This window comes from Perissodus microlepis, chromosome 18, assembly GCF_051167445.1.
Source record: "Perissodus microlepis isolate ML-2025 ecotype Zambia chromosome 18, ASM5116744v1, whole genome shotgun sequence".
NCBI lineage: Eukaryota > Metazoa > Chordata > Actinopteri > Cichliformes > Cichlidae > Perissodus > Perissodus microlepis.
The window spans coordinates 7,624,023-7,649,246 of record NC_140478.1 but is presented as its reverse complement, the minus strand read 5'-3'; the positions used below and the strand labels follow the sequence as shown (position 1 = coordinate 7,649,246).

Genomic DNA, 25,224 nt, shown 5'->3' with positions numbered 1-25,224 from the left:
TAAAAAATACACTGCTCAAAAAAAATAACGGGGACACAAAAATAAGACATCCTAGATCTGAATGAATAAATATTCTTATTAAATACTTTGTTCTTTACACAGTTGAATATGCTGACAACAAAATCACACAAAAATTTTCAATGGAAATCATATTTAGCAACCCATGGAGGTCTGGATTTGGAGTCACACTCAGTATGAAAGTGGAAAAACACACTACAGGCTGATGCAACTTTAATGTAATGTCCTTAAAACAAGTCAAAATGAGGCTCAATAGTGTGTATGACCTCCCTACATCGCCTAGGCATGCTCCTGATGAGCTGGCAGATGGTCTCCTGAGGAATTCCCCAAACCTGGGCTAAAGTTCCCGCCAACTCATGGACAGTCTGTGGTGCAACGTTGCATTGGTGGATAGAGCAAGACATGTCCAAGAGTGCTCAATTGGATTCAGGTCTGGGAACGGGCAGGCCAGTCCATAGCACCAATGCCTTTTTCTTGCAGGAACTGCTGACACACTCCAGCCACATGAGGTCTAGCATTGTCTCACATTAGGAGGAACCCAGGGCCAACTGCACCAGCATATGGTCTCCCAAGGGGTCTGAGGATCTCATCTCTGTACCTAATGGCAGTCAGGCTACCTCTGGCGAGCACATAGAGGGCTGTGCGGCCCTCATGGAGTCTGTTTCTGATTGTTTGAGCAGATTCATGTACATTTGTGGCCTGCTGGAAGTTATTTTGCAGGGCTCCTCCTGTCCCTCCTTGCACAAAGGTGGCGGTAGCGGTCCTGCTGCTGGGTTGTTGCCCTCCTGCACATCTCCTGGTAGCGCCTCCATGCTCTGGATACTACACTGACAGACACAGCAAACCTCCTTGCCACAGCTCACACCGATGTGCCATCCTGGATGAGCTGCACTACCTGAGCCACTTGTGTGGGTTGTAGACGCCATCTCATGCTACCACTAGAGTGAAATCACCTCCAGCATTCAAAAGTGACCAAAACATCAGCCAAAAAGCATAGGTACTGAGAAGTGGTCTGTTGTCACCACCTGCAGAACCACTCCTTTGAGGTCTTGCTAATTGCCTCTAATTTCCCACCTGTTGTCTACTCCATTTGCACAACAGCATGTGAACTTGACTGTCAGTGTTGCTTCTTAAGTGGACAGCAGTTCAAGTATGCTGGTGGCATTGCCTAGAATTCATATAGCATATTTAAGAAAAAGAAAAAAAATAAAAATTTGACAAGCCTCGTTTATAGTGACTTTTATTCCATGTACTGGAGTTTAGTCAACTCACACCTACAGCTTTCTTAGAATTGCACGCCTTTGGATTTTGCTAGTATGTATTTGAACATTGATCGCTCAGTACATTTTTGAATAACTGAATTAAGACACCCATGAATACTTAATGGCAAGTCATTTATTTATGCAGCTCTGATACAGTTGCACAGATCCAAAATGCAAAGAAAAGCACCGACAGCCTGGAAGTTAAAAACCTCAGTTGAGCCTGAAGTCCCGAGGATGGAGCCATTCTTGAGCCGTCCGAGAACAGGATGTCTGTACCACCATTTCAAGGAGAGGCTTGCCTTAGTGACTCATTCCAATCTGTGATCGTGAGTGGACCAAGGACTACGTTTTGTACTGCACCATGCTTCCCTGTGGAAAAAAAAACAGCTTTGAGTCCTGTACAGCAAGACCACAGTTATAAAAGTGTAGAAATGTATACCTGTCACTAGATCCCTCGTCTTTCTGGCCTTGCAGCTGGACTCACAGCAGTCACATAGACTGCTGTGTGTAGGGTCATCAAGCAACTCCCAACTGAAGTAGGCAGAAAGAAATCACTGAGCTTCTGCCAATTCCAGGACAATTTAGTCATAGCTCAGCATTCAAGCTGAACTACAACATATCCAGTACTACAAACTACAGAGTCAAGTATGCGTTTTACCCATAATCTTTGATGTAGTGGCAGGCCTTCTTAGTATTGCCAAGACCGTTGGGATCCCAAGCCACAAGGCTGCAATGAATAAACACCTGCAGGATGTATCGTATTCCACGATTAACCAACAATCTGCTTCGTTTCCTACATTCAATTCTTGCAGTTAAAGATATTTACCTCTCCTCCCACAGCAAACTTGAAGGCTTGAAGGGATAGCCGGATCTCTGAAGTCTTTCGCCTGGGTTCAAATTTCGAGCGCGATTTCTTACTGTCGACAAGACATCTGAGGTTCAAGAGAAACAGATTTCAAGGTCTAGTCAACAAAAACACCCAAGTCAGTGCTTCTTGATAGCACAAGTTTACCCCTTGTTGGTGATTAATGGGTATAGAGCACTTTTAGGCTGCAGCTCAGGTGTGGTGGCAGCTACACATTCATCAATGAGTAGCAGCAATGGCTGATGGGTCTGCTGCTCCACGCTAGCCATGATGGCGATGATTGAGCCCAGAGGGAATCTTGTAGATTCAGCAGGGCCTGAGAAGTCAGCTAGATTTACATAGAACAAGGTGAGTCGCAGGAATGTTTAGGACTGCTTCTATTTTCAGGCACTTTCGGATACCCACCATTCATGAGTCCAATATGAAATACTAGTTCTTCTAAACCATAGGTACTAAACACTGGCTCATAAACCAGGGGGTACCAGTCTCTGGGCCTGCATGAAACAGGTTAAAAAGGTTGCATTTTTTTTAAATATCCATTTGCTTTTTGTTCAGCATTCCATGTTACAACATGTCCACTTGCCTCTCATATTCACAGACAATCAAGTCAATGTACGAAGGGATGACAGAATTAGGTGGGGTAATGTACGTCAGGTCATTGGAGTAGATTAGTCGTTTGCCAGTAACCTGTGGGGAGGAACGATGAGTCACCAACCTGTAGGGATAGACGGTTCGTTCATGCACGTAGTTCTGGGCTACTCACAAGCCTCCTGAAGTTACAGTCATTGAAGTCCACAGTGAAAACAGCTTCCCTGTCTGTGAGGCTTGTGGGAAAGCAGCTGCCCAGACGGAGCAGTGAAGTGTCCATCTGAGATCTACCGTCTGTCCACACCAGTGTCACAAAACCACCTTTACAATCCAGTTTCATGTCTAAGTAGAGAGGGAGAGAGTGAAGGGGATAATTAAAAATAATAATAATAATAATTTCTTACCCTTAAATTTTTTTTTTAAAAAAGAAGCCATTTCTCATTTAGACATTACCTGCATTTACTGAAACTCCTGCCACCAGGCCCAAAACAGCGACACAATACCAAAGGGAGGCCATGATGACTGAACACTTGGTGCTGGCGCCACTGGTGTTTTTATTCTCTTACTGGGGACAGGCTACTCAACAAAACCAGGTTCACCTGCTGTGTGTTAGCAGCTACAGGTGCAGCAGCAACAAGGTGTTTGCAATAAAGAGTTCAGTTGATTTTGATGTGAGTCACATGATGCAAATCTTAATATTTGTCCAGTTTAGTCAGTTTTACATCACATTACGATCATGAAAGCAGTAGTACTGTAGTCTGAGAAGGTAACGAGATGTTATATCAGTATGTGGCAATTTCAGATCTAGACAGTCAAATTCAGAAAACAAAACCGGAAAATTTACAGCCGGCTTGTTTCACATCATCTCACAGAGAGCTTTAGTATTAAACTCAAACAGACAGAGTCAAATGCCAGGGAATAAAAATAAGTTTTAAGTCTAGTTTTAATGTTGGAATGCTGTTCCACAGTTTGGGGGCAAAAAAATGTCTGAGTTTAACTCTAGATTGAGGGACAGTCTTAAACATCTGACTGGCTGATTGGAGGGACCTGAAGCATCACAGGGCTCTAAGAGGTCAGAGATGTAGGAAGGAGTTAAACCATGAATGACTAAACAAACAGGAGCATTTTGAAATCAATTCTGAATCTCAGAGAAGCTAAAACAGGTGGAATGTGACCTTTTTGGGTGGCTGTGAGGACCCGAGGAAAAGCTGCACAAGCAAGAGACAGTAAAGTGAATTCCAGTGTAATCCAAACAAGAGGGATGCCTCTCAGATGGAAAAGCCTTAATTTTCCAATATGGAGCAGAGATGGAAGTGAGTGAGTGAGTGTGAGTATATATAAAACCAAAGTCAAATATTATACCAAGACTGATCACCAAGCTCAGAAAAAAAAAACCAAAAAAAAAAAAAAAACCATCCATCCAGTTTAATTCATGGTTCTAGAGGGGCTGAGCCAGTCAGAGCTAATAGAGAAAGACAACTATTCACACCTGTTAACTCACACATTTGAAGTGTGGGACGAAGCAAGAATATCCACAAGGAAATTGAACACATGCAAGTCAACTTCAGTAAAGCCCCAGCTTATTGTTTTGACCCAAGGACCTTCTTGCTCTGAGGCAATTGTGGTACACCAAATGAGGTTTTGAAAATACAAGTATCTGAAGAGCACACACTGTCAGTTTATACAGAACAGTCATTTATTGGATTCAAATGCAATTCCAGAAATGTGACTTTTACATTTAGAAGGCATTTGAGTAGTGCCCACCTTCCTACTGATGCACAGCATCTCTGAAAAGCAGCAGTATCACATACCAATGGCTGGTGTTTGACAGAACAAAGTCACAAGTAAGCGTTTACAATGTTTTAGTTATATCAAGAACAAGTATAATTTTAAAACAAACAAAAACCCCAGAATAATGAATACGCAAACCAAAAATCACATAATCGTGACGTCCTCAGAGGTTATCTGCCATCAGATCCTTCAGTCATACTGCAGTCGATATCCGTTTTGACCAAGCTTCATCGCACAGCTTATTTGAGCTGTGGGTCAGCTGTAGTGGCAGACTCCATCATTGTGTCACTGTCCCTCAAGTCAGACTGGTCCACAATGATTAGGGGTCCCAACACAGAATTGTGACTCGGGCCGTCTGATGCTGCAAGGAGAGTTGAATTCATGAGTGGAGAAGCACAGCCTGCTTCTTTAAATCAGATGTCATTTGAATCCCTTTGAAAGTACAGGTCTGATAGCATGCAGTCACATTAAAGACACATGAGGTTACCCCATTCAACACCCCTCCTGGACCGAGACTTGCAGCTCAAGTCACAGCAGTTACAGAGGGAGCTTCGGGATGGGTCATCAAGCAGCTCCCATCTGGAGATGGGGACAAAAAGAAAAGCAGTCATGTGGCGCATAACTTCCATATTCAGCAAGCAGTGTTCAGCCTGTTAAATGAGGAATTAAAACACAAAACTCTGTAGTTCAGCAGTATGAAATACAGCTTAGTGAAGTACAATTTTGCTCAAGAAGAACACTTGAACACTTTAAGTAAATCTCTTTTTTAAGAGTTCAGATGCTAAAAAGCTTATTAAATGAGTCTAACAGTAATGTCATTTCCATTTATCCAGAGACCGAGGAAAAAGGTCAAAACTTGTGAAGTACAAGTTGTTGAACTCATAATCACCTGTTAGTTCCCTTTATATAATGACAGGCCTTCTTGCTTTCGGCAAAATTTTGAGGATCCCACACAGCCAGTTTACAGTGGATGTACACCTGATGAACACAGGGCTCGAATTAAAGTTCCTTTAAATATTTATTCTTGAAATAATTTAACCTGTTCTCACCTCTCCAAAACCAAAGTTGAAGGACTGGAGGTAGAGGATGATGGAAGATGAGTGGTACCGAGGCAGGAACATTGAGTTTCCTTTTTTGCTTTCTAAAAGACACCTGGAGAAATTGGTAAGTCAGATTACCAATACGCATCGCTTCCACTACACTGAGTACAAAGTCTGAACAGTACTGGAACCCTACCCCTTGTTGCCAATGATTGGGTAAACCTGGCTGCCGGGCCGCAGCTCAGCTGTGGGGGATGCGACACATTCCTCCATGAGCAACAGCAGTGGCTGATGAGACTTCTGCTCCACAGCTGCCCATATTGGCATGGGGGAGCCCAGAGGAATGATGTTCGTCTTTGCTATGCTTGATAGCTCCTCTGAGGAAAAGTATATGCTAGGTAGTGTGCGTTTTAACATGTGCTTGTAATTTGGCATGGTGAGAAGTTACCATTGAGAAGCGCCATGTGGAAGACCAGCCTGCTGTGACCCTCGGAAACCCCATATCCAGGGTTCACGAATCGGGGAATCCAATCCTTGGGTCTGAAATAAAAATTTATTTTTTTAGAATGGCAAGATTCTACATTTCATACAATTTCAGTTTGAGAAAAAAAAACACAAGTGTCACAAACCTTCTGTAAACACATTCAATGGGATGCACAAAATCTGGAGGATTTGGCTTTGCCTGTGGCCTGTAGCTCATTTCATTCTGATAGAATATGCGTTTTCCCTTTACCTGCAAGAGGGGAAAGCAAACAAGTGATTAAATTAGAGCTCACAAGTGAGTGGAAGCTACTGAAGTTGCATCTCTCAGGGTACAGTACCATTTTAGTAAACTTGCACTCGGAAAACGTATAGTTGAACTGTGCTTCCCCCTCTCCAGAGGGCAGAACCTTCCACTGAGATGCCATGCAGTTTCCAAGAAAGAGTCGAGCTGCATACGGCACCAGCTCCGCATTCACCCTCCATGTCACCCTCACAGAGTTGTTTGCACAGACCACGTTGATGTCTGGAAAAATAAAACAAAACTCACGGTCATCTTTTATGTGGACAGAAACACTTAAAAATATGTATTTGTGCATATATGCCTGAAATGCCCCCCCAAAAGAATATATATATATATATACCTGCATTGGCAACAGTTGTTGCAAAAACAGCCAGGACAAGCAAATCTAGGTAGAGATGAGTTCCCATGACTAAACAGTCCTGTACACATTGGGACCAACATGCTTTATGAACTTCTTGCTTAATGACCTCAACCATCAACACCTGTGTGAAAGCAGAGCCCACGAATCACAGACTCAGAGTGCTCTATGAGCTCATCACTGTGTGATTGGGTGGACCTTGAATGAGTGGTATCTTTATTTTCACATTTCTTTTTCTTACTACATTTGCTTGACAGAATTTAAGTTTAATGCATTTCCTTCCTCTTATCAGCATCTTTCTTCATCATCAGAAAAGATTAATGTTAGACTTGTTTTTTCTAGTTATCTTTGGAAATGCCCAGTCTTACAGAAGAAAGCGAAACGTGTCATATCATAGGCCACTGAAACTTAGAGTATTACTTTCCATAAAGCTTACAAACTCTATGTGGATCAGTAACTTGACAAGCTCATTTGAGTTTACTTTTGTTGACATGCATGCAAGACTTGGAAGAAGTATCCTAGAAAGCATAAATCAGGTAAACTTACATGTGCACGTTTAGTTGGCAGTTGTCTAAAATTGTATTTTTGCACCAACAACATAATTCCCAAAGAAAGCTGAAAAGTTTTAGCACAGTGGGCAGTGTGTCCTTAAAATGAACAGCTAGAGCACAAGAGAAGAAGAGGGAGGACTAAAAGATTATCTACAGCTGGTATTCAGTATCTGAAAGTCATTTCCTTAGGAAGGGTGGCCGTCAAGAAGCCATTCTTAAGGAAGGAAGAAAGGGGTGAGGTATACCAAATTGCTCAACAACTGGACTGAAAATCAATGAAACAGGTCTTGGAGTGATGAGTCCTTGTGACTGGAATTATGGTCTGTATGTATGGAGGAGGTTAGGAGAGAGGTGAAATAGTGAGTGTCTATATGGTGGAGGCTCTGTCATTGTTTGGGTCTGTATTTCAGCCACTGCTGTTGGGGATCCTGACAAAAACATTAATGCAGAAAAGTGCCATCAGACTTTAATCCACCATGGGAAAACATCTGAATGGCAACAGTTTTATTTTTCAACACACACGCTGACATTGCAGTAAGACCATACGTGGAGAGAAAAACACTATCATCAGTGGAGCCAGAGCCTGGACCTCAACAAAATTGAAGCAGTGTGGGATCACCATGACAGAGAATGGAACAAAAGGCAGGGGACATCCAGAGAAGAGCTTTGACTGTTCTTCAACTTAAAGGCTACCTGAAGAAATGACAAGAAAGCCGCCTAAGAGAGTTCAGACTGTGATAAAGAATAAAGATGGTCATACCAAATATTAACTTTCAAGCTCATTAGAATTGTACAAACTGTTTTGCCTTATATTCTGCATTTATGTGTATTTTGTGTGCTTCAATAAATCACATTTTCCTGGGAAATTATGCGGAAATGACGGGTGATTCAAGACTTTTGCACATAAGGACTACTGTTTATATTTGTTCTTTTTGAGGTTCAAAATAAAGTATAGATGAGTACAATTCAGCTGTCGGAGGCAATATTTTTATATGATGTTGTATCACTACTGAAAATCGATTACATAAATCTATAATGGTATAGCTTTTTGGAAGTTTGCTTTTATTTAGCTGCCATGATTTTACTTACCAAAACTTTTGTACATATGGGGTATAATTCAAAGCCGTACAAAAGTACATTCTTTTGTTCACATGAAATCTGCCTGCGACTTTAGAAATAGATGTATTGAAATAACAGATATATTGAAATAACTTGCCGGATTGCCGGAGATGATCTTGTATTTAGAAGTTAATATGTCAGAGAGGAACAAAAATGCTGGTGTGTTGTGACGGCGTCATGTCCGGAATTTTAGCCCGTGACACAGGAAGTAAAGTCCGGTTAGCAGAAGAAGTAGATTGTTATTCGGCAATTTGCTGTTTAGTTAACCAAGCTGTTCATAAAATTTGTTAGTATTATTTTCTTCATTCAGCATGTTGATCAAAGTCAAGGTAAGAACATTACTTTCTTTGATTCTAGCTCGGGCTCCATGGGTGGTGTTCAGTCCGGTCACTGTTTCTCGATATCCCGCTAATATCACAGAGCCGGTTCGCTCATTTATTTCAGGGCCTGGGGCAACAGAAAACCCAACTTACACCCGACATGCTGTGAAACAGATCAGTGTTAAGCACCCGATCATTCAAGCGAAACTGCTCTTTCTTCACTGAGTTGCTATTGTTTGACGTTTGCTAACACTCGTCGTTGCTAACATCTAGTTTTGGTGACTGAAAACAGGTTAGCCCGTGCTGTACTACAACCAGTGAATAGTTTATAGTTGTGACAAAGCAAAAAGGGCAAAAAATGTTTAGGGTTTACACTACCGATGACACGAGACTTCATTGTGTACTTGCGACCGAAATGTTGACGTGTTTCTAAAGTTTAACAGAGTCTATAAACAGAGACATGGCGACTTGGCTAGTAGTGAAAATAATCAGTTTTTCCATTAACCAACACGGGCATCCTTTTCGAAACAGCTGTATGCAAATCCAGAGTTCAAATCATCTGGCAAAATTACATCAAATTTTGGATCAAAAATTTCCAAAAAGGTCCCAAGACATTTATTTTAACCGTAATTAGCTGTGTGACAGTGTTTATGTACAATAGTATAGTAGCTGAAATTCCCTGGCAGCTTGGCTCGAGCCCAGAGAAAATCCTTGGTGAATTCCTCCTTCTTAACCATTTAGGATTGTTAAAGTTCAGTGTTTCTATAATCGTTTTGTTATGTTTCAGACTCTCACTGGAAAAGAAATAGAGATTGACATAGAGCCCACAGATAAGGTAACATCTTGTGATAAATAGTCCTTGTTAAATGCAGCTGCGAGATTTTGTTGCTTAATCTCTTGTTTTTGCTCAAATCAAGGTGGAGCGGATTAAAGAAAGAGTGGAAGAGAAGGAAGGGATCCCACCGCAGCAACAGAGACTCATCTACAGTGGAAAACAGATGTGAGGCATTTTGCTCTGCAGCTATCTGCATATGATCTCCAGGTGTTCTCTAATCATCTCCTGTGTTGTCTTGTGAACCTCAGGAATGATGAGAAGACGGCAGCAGACTACAAGATCCAGGGAGGCTCAGTGCTCCATCTTGTGTTGGCGCTAAGAGGAGGATCAACAAACCACAGTTGCTGCTTACCCCTGTCCTCCACGTCATGAGTCGCTGTCATCATGGGAAGCCGGCCGAGTGCCAACGCTTTAGGTGTCTGTCATCGTCTAACCATGTTACAACACAGAAATCTGAAATCCTCCGTTTCCAGGCCGACGGAAACGAGAAAACAAAACAAAAATCAACCGGAAACATTAAAAAGAAAAAAGGACGTTCTAATTCCTTTGTACTTGTTTTTGAAATCCCACACTGGCTTTCTGAGTTTGACCAGTTAATGCAGGCACCCATGAAGAGACAGTTTGACAACACTGTGGTCTTTTTGCTTGTGAATAAATGATGAAGTTGATCCAAGTGTTGTCCTCTGATATATATACACATATACACACACACTGAAATCAAGTCACAGCTGAGGATTCTGGAAACAGTTTTTAATTAGAAAATGACATGAAATTGAAGATTGAAAGACAATCCAAACTGCTGTCAAATGATTCCTTCTGTGTCTATAATTTAGTTAAGATAGTGAAACAAACAGTCTGGTAAAGACTCCAGTGAAATCCATGTAGAGCACCGTTGCTGACATCCAGTACGCGGAGTGGTTTTAAAATGGGTTAAGATGAGTTATCAAATAAAGTCATATGCTGGCTTTGTTTACAGTCATAAAACTCTTGTGCTTATACTTTGAATATCTAAAATATACATTTTCCAGACAGCATCATGCGTGTTTTTCCTCTTGCGTCACCATACACTTACATCAGAAAATAACTCATTTTGGTAAACAACAGACAAAGAATAGCATTAAGGAAAATCCTTGTATGGGAGTGATTAAAAAAAACAAAACACAACTCAGAGTTAAATAATCTTGGCCTCAAAAGCTAAATATTACATTTTAAGAGAGGATGAAAGGCACAGGAATGGTTCAGGACATGGATATTGCTGATCAGGTGAATAAAGGGGGGAAAAAAGATGAAGGACTCAAGGTTGTGTTTAAAAGCTTCCTTTCATCCAAATTTCATATATTTGTGTTTCCTAATAAAATGATGTGTATCTGATATAATAAATTAGTTGTAGTAGCTCATTAATTAGTGTTTGCCTCCTCTCAATCAGTGTAAAGACAAATTTATTAAAAGCATGCATAAACTGCTGTGTGTGTGTGTGTGTGTGTTGATCTGGTGGATGATAGACAGAAGCCCCTCAAAGTTTATATTACTGTGGAGTGAAACACTGAATACAATCAGCTGTAGCAGCTTGTAAACAAAAACCCTGAATGATATCTAATAGACAGTTGTCGATGCAACACTCTTTTAAAAAAAAGTATTTTATGTTTTTCCATTTTGTACCTGCATATTCCAGTGTCCACTCCAATAATCTCCTTGATCTATTCCTGAGGAATGGACAGATGCAACTCCATACACGAGGCTTCTGAGAGAACCCTGTTTCTTACACATAGAAACAAGAGATCAGGGTAACCGAGGACCAGCAGTGTGTAGGGTGCGTCAGTAGAAAGGCTGCGTCAGAGAGAAACGACGCCCGCTGATTCACCCACAGACTGGTGTCTCAGTCCTGTTGCATTGATTGGCTGAGATCACTGACCGAGTCCAGGGAAGGAGTCGATCTGGACCGTATCCTGAACAACTGATCCTTGGCTGGTGTAAGAGATGCGGAGCCTCATTTTTAGATTGACCTGAAAGGAGAAGCAGGACTTAGATACACACTACTACACTGAGCACTACGTCTCCTGTGATTAGAATACAATAAGCCTGACATGGGGCACATATTGCAATGATCATGTCAAATACAAGATATTTGTTCAAGATGAGAAAACACCTCGTATTTTAGCATTAACACACAGAAAAATTGCAGATTGCAGATACAGTCATGCAAAAAGTAAGTGCAACCACTGAACCTGTTGGCTTTTTGACAGAATTTAGGAAGAAAAAATTTGGATCTCTTTAAAAAGTGCCTAATATAAAAACACGATTTTGTTGTTATGCTCATGATTTAAATGAAAAACACCTTCAGTAAATACACCTCTGCATTAATCACACCTAAAACGTGAAAAAAAGAATATGACCCAGTATTTTCAGATGAGTTGCCAGTAATTGGTTTCTCTTTAGGAAGTCAGAGGTGAAACCTTTGTTTTGTAAACCTCTGACATGTCGGCTCTGGTTTTCTCTTTGTCCTTGAAAGTGAGCATGAGTATAAGAGTATAGGAGATTCTTTGAAATAAATCACATGACTATAAGGAAACTCATGTACAAATGGCATAGATGCGAGTAAACCCCAATTTGAAGTCCAATGAATATAAGGACAAAAATCAGGCCTTTTGCAACAACTTGCTCTGGAGAGGAAGTTGAAACCGGGTGCTGGAAATGTTATGGTTTGGAGTTTTTGCTTCTGGTTCCTGTCTTCTTGCACACACCATCCATCCATTCTCTTCAGATTATCCAATTCAAGGTCAGAGGGGGTTGGAACTATACCTGCTGTCAAAGACTGAGAAGTAAGGTGCACCCTGGACTGGTTGCCAGTCTGTTTCAGGGTTAATACAAAGGAACAAACAACCAATCACACTAGCATTCACACTCATACCGGCCAATTTACACTCACCAACTGCATGTCTTTGGCCTGTGGGAGGAACCCGGATAAAATCCACACAAACACAGGGAGAACATGCAAACCCCACACATCCTAGCTGGCCAGTGGATTCAAACCCAAGATGGCTGTGTTGTCACGTGACATTACAGGTGCTGTCCAATGAGAATCAAAAAGGTTCGCACCAAGCACACTTGATCTAAACTGATTGGAAGCTAAGCAAGGCCGGGCCTGTTTAGTACTTTGATGTTTGATTAAAGCAAATCTGAGCCTCTGTCTAAAAGCCGTGAACGTTTTTAACATGATGAGCCCAAGCACACTGGCAAAGTCACTAAGGACTGCCTCAGGAAGAAGAATTGTAGCAGCTTAGGCAAGATAGAAATTCCACATTTGAATCATGTTGAAATGTTACAGGTGATTTGAAGCAAGCAGTACAAACCCTCAGATATTTTGGGAGCTGAAGGAGAGAGAGAGATCAAAAACTTCAGAGACTAGTTGCAAATATGCCAATTGCTTACTTTATTTCTGCTAAAAAGTGCAGTACTAACTTCTGATGCCAATGGTGTATTTACTTTTTACACAAATGAATATTATATCTTGACATTCTGCTGAATAACTGATCAGAAACCTTCGACCATGTAAACAGGCTTCAAAGAGGAATACATTTATCCAAAAAAAAGCCAACAATTTCTTTGTACTTACTTTTTCATGTGATTTCAAAAGCGTGTGTGAATACCAGCTTTATTTGTGTGTGTGTTTACGCCACCTTATTGGGGTTGTTGAGGACCACCATCTGGGTCACTTTAGCTGTGCCTCTTGCAGGAAGAGAGTCCCCGCTGGGGGCCTTCATGTGTAACTGGACACTCTGGAAGGAGGATCAAATGAAGCTTTGAAGTTGAAAGCACCCAAACCCACACAAGTTGTTCAAATCCATTTGCTGCACTGGTGTTTACCAATGAGACGTGACAGGAGCTAAAAGTGACACCTATCAGTAGGGCTGTAGGGCAGGATATTAGAAATGCAGAGGTCCTGCTTCTAAAGGTTTTACTAAACAAGCTGCACATAAAAAATCTCAGAGCCTCAGAAACAGTAATCTCACAGCAGTTACTGCGCTCCTGCTATAATCCGCACATACTGGTTAAATGTGTGGCAGACGGTGGCTCTTGAACAGCAGTTTAATCATCTATCAGTGAATGATTAGCAGGATTTTATTGCTGGTACTGATACAAACCTTGGGCACTGCAGCCTGCAGGGTGAAGCCTCTGATGTCTGACTCAGTGGAGTTGGAGGCGGTGAGTGTGACGGTCAGGCCTGAATCGGACTGTTTCTCACAACTCAGTGTTACAGACACACCGTCCTTCTCATACACAGTCACTGTGGCAACTATGGAAAATACAGACAGTGTAGAAGGCTGCATTAGCTTAAAATCAGTATTGAGCCACGGAGAGTGCATCAGTCCCTTAAAGAGCAAACTTCAATTCAACCCTATCCACCTGGTTTCTTCTAATTATCGTGACATTCCAGAGATTATCCAGTGACCCGATTCAACCAATTCTCTAGCTGTGTGTCTAAAAATCACGCCCTGTTTCCTGTTTCTGTAGTTCGTTGTGTGTATATGTGAAGGTCAGACCTGGCGTGATGGGAGTGGGCTCTAGCCCTCCAAGCAGATCCAGGAGGTCTCCTCCAACAGTGTTGGGTGTGCTGACAGGAATGGGAGGAGCTGCGCTGCCTAATGCCGGGCTGGGCTGCAGAGGCTGCTCAGAGCCACCCAGCAGGTCCAACAGATCACACACCTGAGAGACACCACAGAGGGGAGGAGATAATCCAGCTGACTGCACATTATTCAGATGCATCCATATGCAAATGGCAGCTTAACAGAATAAACTTTATCTAAAAACAGCTCTGGAAAAATGTCCAAAATTCTACGATAAACATGAAACTGGCTGAATGAATAAGACCCACCCATTTTGTTTCAATCCTTATTCTTAACACCCGACCACAGCTGATAAACTTAGCTTTACTGGAATTTGATTTGCATAATAAAACAGACAAGAGAAAAGCCCGCAAACATACCACTATAACAAAGGATCTGAGAACACAACCACTAATGTTCATAAAGCGTCGCGGAGTTAATGTGAAACCAATATTTTTAATGCACAGCCCATTACAGAATGACAAGCTAAAATGAAGTAAAGCCTACCCTATCACATGTGCAATTTTATGTTAGCTTATTGCTTTGGTCAAGTATTAACTTAAGTTTGAAATCTAAACTAAAACAATAAATTCTCCAGAGGGGCGATCTCTTTAAAAAGGAGGTCAGACCCAGACACTGGGATTGATCTATTCAACAGGCTAAAGTGTGACCCTAACTGAATTTTTCCCATCACCTTGTACCTGGTTAGCAGGCTGCTGTGGCTCTCCTGGCTTGACTTTGACTGTTTGACTCTCCTTGATGGTCTCCCCGTTGGTGTGACCCTGTGAATTCTTTTCAATCACGGGCATCCTCTCAAGCACTGCTGCCCTGTGAAAAGAAGGACTATTTCAGCACTTTTGGTCAGAAAAAAACATTTTTATTCAGTAAATTCCTCAGTGGTTATAATGACAATATATAAAAGGCCTAAAACAGCTCCACATCTCATTTTCTAGAAAATGTTGACCTAACCACTCCCTTCAGTACCTCATGTGGTCATATTTTTTGAAAAGAGCGTTGTATTCAACTGCCCTCTGCTGGAGCTCCACGTCTATACAGCTGCCGTAGATGCTGACGATGCTTCTGATTCGACTGTCGGGAGTAGAGTTATGAAGAGAAAGAGGCGCAGTTAGGGGATTCACAGGGTCACAGTCACTGTTTGCTGCTACACAAGAGTTTCTTACTCCACATTCTCAGTGATGCGCGTGCTGAGTTTCATTGTAGCGGTCAGAGCAAAGCCCCTTGTTGACGGGGACGACATGTGGGACTGTAGCACTGTTTCCAAGACGTCCAGGACGTCGTCCTCTGTGACCTGAACAACAGACATGTAAGTGCAAGGTTTGACAGCTGGCAGCACATTTTTTAATCTAAAAAAGAAACGCAGTGCTTGTAATTTCAGCTGAATTTATTTATTTAGCAAACAGAGAAGATTATCAGAAGACACAGACAGTAACTACGTAATGTTGTACTAACACTTTTTTCAGTCTTTTTAGATCAGCGATGTTACACTTGCTACTGAAAAAGTTGTGGTCACTTGTTTTATTGCTATACAATAGAGACGTGTTACAAAACAGATCATCAGAGAGACACATGTCGGCATGTGTGTCCCCGTACTGGCTGACTGACTCAAGCATTAGCCAGAGTCAAATGTCACCTGATAGGTTGACCTCTGTAACCACTTTACTGATGAGTTTATGAGGGAAATCACTTATTTTGGGACAAAATGAATGAAATATGACGCCCATTTTGTAAATTTTGTTCATTCAAAGTATCCTTTGAGTAAAAAAAGGTTGTGCTCATTGGCTAATAATGTGCAATTGACAAGTTGTCCAGTGAGCGTGAGACTTTTCAGTCAGATCCATCCTTAACTCGTCACGTCTGGTTTTAAAGCACTGAAAATGCCGATATTCAGGCTTTAAATTGAAAATTCACAAGCCACTTGATGTCACTGTGGCTACGTCCAAGCAACAATGCACAACAATGCAGTTTTACAGTGAAAAGTGCTTCATTAAAAAATCAATGGACTTTATCAGCTTTTTTTCTGCATGTAGGAATGTGTGTAATTATAGGTTTATGAAGCAATAATCAATAATAATAATAATAATAATCAAGGAGATCTATTTTGAAGACAATCCAATGACATGAACTACTAAAATATTCAGGGGATGAATATTTAACGAGATTTGAACAAAAAACTGGCTCCTGTCATTATCACCATCGCTAATTTTCAGAAGAATTTCAAATTTGAATTTCTGCTAATGCTGTTCCTTCCTTCTTCCCTGCTCGTGCCGACTACCTATTTATTCCCAGCTCACAGCTGTAGCTGTGACTGCAAATGACACTGTTATCTTTGTGCCGGAGAAGTTTTACATGAAAAAACCTAAAAGATAACGTGTATTTAAAATTACATCATCTGACAAAAAATTTGGATTGCTAATTTATTGCAGCAGTGAGCAGTAGAGAGCAACAAGCATGAATTAAATAAAAACCTAAACCAGTGTTTGCTGTGCTCTGTGTACCTGCACAGGTTCGGTCTCCTGACATTCTCCTCTCAGCAGCAGGTCTCCATACTCTCCGATACACCAGCACGCCACCTGGACCAGAGGTTGCTGCACATACAAATATTACATAAATATTACAGAGCACATAAAATATGTGATGTTGCCAGACTGGCCTGCATTGCGGTTTGAAATATCAAAGCCATTTTCCCCAGATGCTGGAAAAATAGGAAACAGTGCTGGGCTGCAGATACGTAAATACTCATCCAGCTTGGATCTGAAAATAAAGCCGTCTGCATCAGCCAATTTCACACTGAAAGCAAAGCAGTAAAACCAAAGCAGCTCTGTCTGACTCAGGACTATTACAGCCCTTTCTCTTAGGAGGGAAATTTATCAAAAAATTCTAATTAACTTTAAACTCTATGAACACACAAAATTATGACTATCTCTCATCAGTGAGGCTGTGGACCCACTTTCACTGACTCAAGTCTGATCATTATCCTCATGTTTAACGACACCACATCTGCAGTCAGAGATGCTTTTTTTACACGAGTTTATTGTTTGATACGCTCAGACCGTAACGATTTTATATTATATATCAAACAGGAGACCAATTTCCGTGTTTGAATTCTCAGAATTCTGAAATGATCTTCTGAGAACAGAAACCATCCAGACTCACAGACCTGCGAGATGTCACTGAGCAGAGCCCGGTAGAGCTTGTGAACGGTGTAACAGTGTAGCTCTGAAGTGTTGGTAATGAGCTGAATCAGGTTGGGCACCGTTTCGTCTCTCACGTCGCCCCCTGCCTGGCAGAATGGGTATCAAACACAAAACACCATACTAGAAAATAAACAAAACAGCTAATTTGGGGGTAACCTACATTGTCTGCACAGGACTAGTTTACACTTAACTATTTTCTTAGATAGGTGTAACATTTAAAGCTTTGTTATCTAAAAGCTTAAGAGATGAGGTACACACAATCTAGAAGTCTAATGTATTAAAAACATATTTTAACACAATCATAATGCATTCACAAAGAGTTATGAAAGAGGACCCTGTAAAAGAGGCAGCATTTACCGTGGTGAGGACATGCAGGATGGTGTCAATGTGCCAGCGCTGGGAGGGAGCATACCTGACAGAGACAGAGACACACACAGCTAACTCAGTGGTACACACACACACACACGCTACTGCATCTAGCACACATTGAAAAAGAGAAGTGCCTCAAGTTGTTGAATGATACACAGTAGAAACGCTGCAGGCTATTCACAGTCGCGGTGCCACTTAGACAAGAATATCAGTGTGTGTGTGGAGACGGACACTGAGAGAGAGATGGGTGCATACAGCGTAGACACAGGCACTTTTCTTGTTACAGCTTCAAGGCTTACACAGCTGCATCACCGCATTTTGTCATATGCATGAATATACAGTGTATGTGCTCACATGCATGCAGTGGTGATCAAAAGCCTGTGAATCCATCAGATTTTTTTATATAACTCTGGCTAAAAAATCATCAGGTTTTTAAAAGGATGAAGAAAACGCATGACACGGGTAAGAAATTATCATATCTGGTTATGAACTTATTGAGATGAAATGAAGGTGAATAAGAAGCTTTCATTTAGTGGGAGTACAGTGACTTGTGAGTGGGCGTTCTGTTTATATTTAAAGATTGGAGATCCCTCACACTCTGATGTTCACACTCAAAGCACAAACAAAGGACTCTGGGATGACTTCTAACTCCACCAATCAACAGACAGACAAACAGAGGAAATTAAAAATCAAAATCAAAATAAGGCCTGTAATAGTCAGGACGCAAGGCAGCAAGGACAAAAAAAAAAGTCCCTGCTGCACATCTGCAGTGTACTACAGATCACACAGACAAATGAGAAGGCTGCAGGTATGCTATGGTGGTGGTAGCATCATGGTTTGGGCTTGTCTTGGTAGGACTAACCTTTAATTGTGGGTGGTTTGCAAAGAAAAACTGTCAGAACTTTTGTTTGTAAAATGCTATTAGGTCATGCAGCAGCACAATAACCCTCAGCACACAAGTAGTTCAACCATAGAATGGTTAAATAATATTGTTAATGTTTTTTAAACAGCCAAGTCAAAGTCCTGAACACAATCTAAAAGAAAAGCTGGAGCTGAAGTGACCAGTTCATAAGTAAACCATCAACAATCCAGAGTTGAAGCTGTTTTGTATAAAGGAAGCAGCTAAAATTCATCCAAGCTGGAGGAATTATGTGTGCAGGACTGATCAACTGATGTATAGTTGGAACCACTGCTATAAACGGAGGTTACACCAGATACTGAAAGGAGATGTTTGCTTACTTTTGTCACTCACGGACTTTTAATAACAATTTTTCAGACCCCAGAGTGACCAGATATTATATTGTTGTCTCATTTGAAACATAGAAACTTCTAAAGGGTTCACAAACCTTGAAGCAGCGCTGCAGATACACTTTGTGTATGAAGTATATTACACTGTCTTCTCTGCAGCATTTCACCTACCTTTCAGCAGCATTGAATATACCGCTGGCAGTTTGAGACCTGAGCTCGGGGGGGCAGGAGGAGAGGAAGCTGAGCAGTTCCTTCATCATAGAGCGGATGTTGGAGGCTGACACCAGAGCCAAAGAAAGCTCCAAAGCACGGCTGGATGGATCGGAAAAGAGAAACAATGCTGATAATGCTGGATATGCAAGCTGATCCTTCTGTGCTGTTACAGCTCAGGTCAAAACGTTCTGAGCTGATAAGATGTTTGCTTGCTCAAACTCTCCGTGTCCATCAACATTTACAAGTTTGCTGAAAATCCCTTTAGCAACACTCTGATCTGTCTGTAACACAACTCACTGGTTGGATCAAAATACATGGAGGAACTCTTCAACTAGAAAACATATCACCAAGGAGGAATAGTCCCAGAGCAGCATTACAGTTTTGAGTATACAGACTGGATGTGTAAACTTTTCTGATATTAGTCAGCAAAATATGCTTTTTTTTTTTAACTACTATATACTAGCTTGCAATATATTAATATTAATTGTATATTAACATATATATTAATCATTTTGTTTTTCTTACAGCACAATAAAATCTGTTTGGCTACATGATGAAACTAGAGATGGTAGTTAGCATCAAGCTTTAGTGTGAGGTTCAGACTGTTAGTGAGTAGCACAGTGGGAAGCTACACCTGCCAAAAATACAGAATGTTAATGTTGCCAGGTCAGTGACACTGTTACGTCGTTTTATTGTTATTTCATCTATAAAAATCAATCACTACTTAATGTGAGCCAATTAAAAAGTATCAAAAACATAACAGGAAATCAAATACTTCTAGAATCATTTTAACAGAACATCTACAGATGTTGAACAGCTGTGCTAGGCAAAAAAAAAAAAGATAAAAAGAAAATCACCGCTTAACAGAAGCATCCTGGTCTTTCAGGCAGTCTACTATAGTCCCTCGGTGGCGCTGCACTGCATTGTGGTCTGTCCCAACAATCTTCTGAAGAGAGGTCATGGCGATATAGCTAAACAGACATACACGAAAGCCAAAAATAATGAATGTTTTGAAAGTTTTAAGTATCATTCTCTATTATAATGAAGCAGAATTCGCTACACCAAGGTCATCTAAAGTGACTGTGTGTGGAAACACATCCAGTGGATAAATTATTAAAATCTGATTTGAAAAACTGTTCAACCTGACAATAAAGATCAACAACAAATGAAAATCTTAATTTTCTCAGCTTGCAAGCATGAATAATTCATCACTCCACTTCAAATAACTCATGGACTGATCAAGTATTTATGTGGACGCAGGAGAGACGCTACCTAGTCAGGCAGGTCTTGCAGGAATAAACCTGTCACTCCGCAACAGAGAGATTCAGAGGACCTGAGGGTAGAAACTAGACAGACCTGTCTGCCCACAGGGCCCTTATGGGGACGAACCCAGAAAAAGATTGTAACACAATAAAACCCTCAGGAAACCGCAGCAGCGCCTGCTGGAAAATAACATGGTCTGAAATTGAGAGCTCAGCATGAGCAGTGAGCAGCGTGACCTTCTGGTATGGCTGTAGAGTAATGGCTCTAGAGAAAGTAATTAGTCAGCTCAGACGATAAGAGCCTGTTGGGAGATTTCGCTCTTTGGCTGTAGTGAGTTTTCCGTTAGCCTGAAAAGGTGAAATGACCCTGAGAGATAAGAAAGGGAGGAGGAATGCATACAGGGGAGGATTAGACAGGGAAGAGGAAGAAAGATGTGAGGAAAATAGAACTAACCGAATGTTTCTGTCATTGTTCAGAAGAAATCTGCCCAGAATGTTCACGGCCAGAACCTGCAGCATGAGTAAAGGGAAGTGTATGTCTATGAATTAATAATTTGATCAGTCAGCAATATTTTCAATGTATTCACATCACTAAACACAGTCTCTTACTCTGAGGCCACTCTCTGACTTGATGTCCAGCACAGTGAGAACAGTCTCATACAACACAGCATTGCCCACAGTCTTTGTACTGTCTGTGTTGGTCGCCACCTGTATGGTAAACACAAACAGGCATACACACAGCTAGTACAGTGCCAATTAGAGAAGAGTATAGTTAAAAACTAGGGTATTTTTAACTACAATTATCAGATAAACAAAGACGACAGCTACATATCTGAATACGTGTCTGCACTGGTAGCTCTTTAACTCTTCACCCTGTGAAGCTGAACTGAGCAGTTTCTGTCAAGTTTCCGACCGACTTATAGAACAAAATGACTGAGTTTGCATCAGACGTTAGTGAGGGTGGTCAGTGCCTACGCAGCTACCTTTGAAAAAACACTAGAAATTACTCTAATGCTTGTCAAACCACGTCTTTACTGATATATACGGGGGTACCAAATTCATTAATAAAGGTAGAGGGGAGGCGTCAACTGGCGCTGTCTTTATGGAGGAAAGAGTTTCAAAAAAATTGCTCTGCAGAAAGGCCAGATTTTGGGTTGCAGGTTTTCTCAAGAATTAGTCACACATGCAACATGAGTGAGTGACTAATGCCATTTGCCACAGGAAACCATAGATATTAATAAATAAGATAGTTACACATGCTTCAACTCTATCTCTATGAGAAACAGTTTCAGTTTTGAGAAGAACTTTCTGGCTGGCTCTCATGTATCATAAAAATGCATTTCAGGTAAACTTTCAGGGTCATGTAAACAACAGGAGACAGGGGACTGGTCAAATGAAATGTTTGCTCATTCTGAAATGGCTGACATGTGGAAACTTTTTTTCAGATCTGACTGATGTGAACTGAGCCAAAGAAAATCTTTTTTTGGTGAACGTGAACACTATACCTGAGCTAGGAGGTCGTTCATGGCATCGCTCGCTGCTTCATTGTTGCGACCAAGGATTCTCAGCAACCTTAAGATGCGTACCTGTGTTTGGAGACGCGACAGAAGGAACACGTGGATGGGAGGTGATTTTGGGAGGTGACGATAATCTAGTGTTTGTATTAGTGACACAGAATTAAACTACATTAATTTAAGATTTCGAGCCATGAAGCAGCACACAGTAGTAAAAATAAGTCCCGCTAGCCGACTCTGACTTTACACAAAGTGTAGCTGTAGCAAAGGGGTTAGTGGAATGAAATCCGACCTGTAGGAAGGGATCGCTGATTCCTGCCACATCGTGGTCTGGAGAATAACCCGAAATGACGAGACCTTTCATGATCTGAACCAGATCTGGTACCGTCTGGAATACACACAGCACAACCACATTACGACACACATGTAGGAATACAGACAACATCTGATCAAGAGTAATCTGCGTGTGTGTGTCTCATACCTTCCTGAAGCGCTCAAGTGTTTCTGAGTTCCGCTCACACAGCTCAGTAATGAGCACCACAGCGCCGTGTACGACGCCTGAAGACAAATGAAAACCAAAAACAATAAGAAATAAATTGAAAACAGTATTCACAGCATGACGAGTTCACTGTGTACATCATAAAAGTATATTAACCGTGGTTCTTCTCAGTGAGCAGCGAGCGAGCGGCTTTGGTAAAGAGCTCTCCCAGATCGTGGACTTTTCTCACGATGTGAACAGCGCACAAAGCAGCCTGAAAGAACAGCAGAACAAGTCATCAGCAGCGTTACATCACACGTCCACTAAGCACATGACGGTGGGATGTTACAAGTTTTACAGCTCATGAAGGATTTGAAGTCCTATAGGGAACAGTACGCATCCTAAAAAGTTGTACTACGTCACACTAGATTATGATGAATATTTAACAATCAAACTGCACAAATGGATCCTACATACATAATACATTATCCCTGACATTAACATGCTTAGGTCAGTGTTTTGAGTATAACATAAAGCTTGCCAAATCACACACAACACAATACAGATTTGCTTTTAAACTGCCACCTCACTGGCAGTAATATTAATATTGGTAAAAGCTGCTGGATAAATAATTGATTCCTCGCAGAAGTCCTCACCTTCTTTTTAATGTAGGAGTTGGAAGCTCGGAGCAGCCTGTCAATCTCTGGTGCCAGATCCCTGCACATCTCAGCTGACCCCATGCAGGCTAGTGTGCAGAGAGCTAGAGACTGTATGTACTGGTTACTGTTTGACAGATCACTGAAAAACACACATAGATAGAAAGAAAGGCACATAGAGGACAAGGCATCATTTGCATTAACTAAAAAAAAAGATAAAAATATTCAGTGTTTTATTTAAATCATCATTATTTCAGTAAACTTTCCAAGATGTACAATTACACATTAAGGAATCTGTCATTAACTGCACCACCTTATATGAATGACAACAGCATCGAGTTTGGGTTATTCTTACTTCTTAATAGAGTTGGTGATGAGCAGGCTGGCGTCCTGCTTCTCATCCAGCAGCATCATGGCTCCCAGGTATCCTACGCGTTTTTCACTGTAGCGCGGGCTAGCAATCATCCGAACGCACTCCATCTAGTATGAACAGCAAAAGCTCTTTTAAAAGTGAAAGTGAAGTAATGCCCCCGGGAAAGTTCCCTACCATTTAACCACTCAACTGGAGGTCAGTCTCAGCTCCAGAGCAGCAGGGAGGGCCTCAGTGGCCCAGTTCCAGTGTCCACCCTCGTAGACACGCGGGCTTTCGCAGACTTTGCTTGAGGGCATTAACAACAATTCACAGTGCTCTAGTAACGGTAAAAGTACAAGCTTAACAAAGCACATACCAGCAACATCGCTAGCAATACAAGGGAGCATTTCCATGCCTAACTTCACTGTGTGCTCATTCCTTGTAAGATGCACGTGCTGGACATTACGACTTCACCGCTGATATGGTGTGACGAAGTGAGCCCAGACCCTCCAGCTACTGTGACGGCTTCTCACCTCCCCTGGCTCATTTAACCCGAAGAAACCCCATGACAGGCATTAGCCAAATCCCCTCACCTGACCAAAGTGAGCTGGGTAGCCCAGCATGTGCACGTAGAGCAGCTTGGCCAGGTTGTGCGATCGCCCTCCGTTGTCGGCTTGTCTGAACTGTGCCCGGATGGCTGCGCACTCCCTCTGAATGACCCCCCGCTCCTCACACTGCGTCCTGGCTGACCTGATGGCCCGGATCATCTCCTGCAGGGGCACTGATGGAGACATGGCTGTGTGCGTGTGTGTGTGTGTGTGTGTGTGTGTGTGTGTGTGGGTAGGTGGGTGGGTTGGTGGGGTGAATGGTGAGATGTGTTAGTATGCGTTGTTTTTTGAAGGAAACAGCATGACATGTTATTAACAGAAAACAAGAGTGTCACAACACTACATAGGTTTTCATTTCCTGTAACAACATCTCCAGGCGTTTATTAAAGCTGTCACTACACCGCAGGACGTAGTAAAAAACACTCTCCTGTTTCTAGAAACACTCAGAATTTCAGGTGGGCTAATTCAAAAACAACTTAAACAACAGGCAGTGTTTTCTTTTCTTTTTTTCTTTGGTGACAGGCTGATGGAGCACAAATAAACAGAAAGTTACTGTCATCTACCAATACTTTTATGAATTAGACTTGGGGAAATATACTTAAATGAACAGGCTAACTAACAAAATTAGCATGACTCTTCCGTGGTCGGTAATGCATGTCAGAGAAACGAGCCAGAGGCTAGCGCACTGACCGATCCGAGCTAACCTTGCAGATGCTGTCAAGCCTGGCATGGAGGAAAGAGTCGAGCTACTGAGCTAGCCACGTTAGCATAACAGTCTGCTTGTGTGTGTGTGTGTTTTAAAGCTCCAAAATAACAACATACCTCTACAGTTTACAGAGTTGCCAGGTTTTGAAAAGTAAAGCTTTCAACCGACGCCCCTCCAATACACGTCGGCAGTCAGTTGGTTGGAAACCCAATTACTGCATCCATACAGTTAGCGTGAAAATAGCAGAAGTTAACACTGTATTTCCTGTCAGAACTTTCAAATTAAAGGTCAATTTGATAGTCGTTTTATTTTTAACAAAAACAGTGAAACAAAATTAAATAGCACTTGAAACACAGTTAAATAAATACATATTTAATAATCCTATCAGTAATGAAGTGAGAAGGATTTCTTAAAGCTATTGTATATTTGAACTTTTAATCAATTAAAAAAATATATAAAACTATTTTC

General features: G+C 41.4%; 4 protein-coding genes across 6 annotated transcripts; 1 reads left to right on the top strand and 3 right to left on the bottom strand.

The window, feature by feature from the left end:
* Window positions 1-1,395: 1,395 nt before the first annotated feature.
* On the bottom strand, window positions 1,396-3,316 carry zp3f.1 (zona pellucida glycoprotein 3f, tandem duplicate 1). Of its 2 annotated transcripts, none has more exons than XM_084912560.1 (9): window positions 3,187-3,316; window positions 2,909-3,075; window positions 2,729-2,832; window positions 2,551-2,639; window positions 2,293-2,473; window positions 2,107-2,212; window positions 1,939-2,024; window positions 1,720-1,811; window positions 1,396-1,649 (listed from the first exon to the last, which is right to left on the bottom strand). In XM_084912560.1, the coding sequence occupies exons 1-9, from the start codon at window positions 3,248-3,250 to the stop codon at window positions 1,564-1,566; spliced, it is 975 nt and encodes a 324-aa protein (XP_084768686.1). In that variant the 5' UTR covers window positions 3,251-3,316; the 3' UTR covers window positions 1,396-1,563. The 2 variants fall into 2 exon arrangements, with proteins under 2 accessions (XP_084768686.1, XP_084768687.1); XM_084912561.1 differs by having other exon boundaries at window positions 2,107-2,197.
* A 1,093-nt stretch (window positions 3,317-4,409) lies between these two features.
* On the bottom strand, window positions 4,410-6,839 carry LOC146367126 (zona pellucida sperm-binding protein 3-like). The gene is made up of 9 exons (XM_084913634.1): window positions 6,689-6,839; window positions 6,386-6,570; window positions 6,194-6,297; window positions 6,013-6,104; window positions 5,761-5,941; window positions 5,574-5,676; window positions 5,414-5,502; window positions 5,012-5,103; window positions 4,410-4,885 (listed from the first exon to the last, which is right to left on the bottom strand). The coding sequence occupies exons 1-9, from the start codon at window positions 6,822-6,824 to the stop codon at window positions 4,764-4,766; spliced, it is 1,104 nt and encodes a 367-aa protein (XP_084769760.1). The 5' UTR covers window positions 6,825-6,839; the 3' UTR covers window positions 4,410-4,763.
* Window positions 6,840-8,549: 1,710 nt separating this feature from the next.
* nedd8l (NEDD8 ubiquitin like modifier, like) lies at window positions 8,550-10,199 on the top strand. The gene is made up of 4 exons (XM_084912527.1): window positions 8,550-8,705; window positions 9,484-9,531; window positions 9,614-9,696; window positions 9,780-10,199. The coding sequence occupies exons 1-4, from the start codon at window positions 8,688-8,690 to the stop codon at window positions 9,901-9,903; spliced, it is 273 nt and encodes a 90-aa protein (XP_084768653.1). The 5' UTR covers window positions 8,550-8,687; the 3' UTR covers window positions 9,904-10,199.
* Window positions 10,200-10,266: 67 nt separating this feature from the next.
* ap1g2 (adaptor related protein complex 1 subunit gamma 2) lies at window positions 10,267-25,014 on the bottom strand. 2 transcript variants are annotated; one of them, XM_084912525.1, is made up of 22 exons: window positions 24,873-25,014; window positions 24,036-24,238; window positions 23,446-23,570; window positions 23,091-23,232; window positions 22,612-22,708; window positions 22,438-22,514; window positions 22,249-22,344; window positions 21,948-22,028; window positions 21,052-21,150; window positions 20,897-20,952; window positions 20,038-20,151; window positions 19,139-19,279; window positions 17,708-17,762; window positions 17,314-17,436; window positions 16,652-16,741; window positions 15,317-15,444; window positions 15,120-15,224; window positions 14,837-14,963; window positions 14,073-14,235; window positions 13,674-13,825; window positions 13,209-13,307; window positions 10,267-11,534 (listed from the first exon to the last, which is right to left on the bottom strand). In XM_084912525.1, the coding sequence occupies exons 2-22, from the start codon at window positions 24,234-24,236 to the stop codon at window positions 11,436-11,438; spliced, it is 2,370 nt and encodes a 789-aa protein (XP_084768651.1). In that variant the 5' UTR covers window positions 24,237-24,238; window positions 24,873-25,014; the 3' UTR covers window positions 10,267-11,435. The 2 variants fall into 2 exon arrangements, with proteins under 2 accessions (XP_084768651.1, XP_084768652.1); XM_084912526.1 differs by lacking the exon at window positions 24,873-25,014 and having other exon boundaries at window positions 23,654-24,133.
* Between the last annotated feature and the right edge of the window lie 210 nt (window positions 25,015-25,224).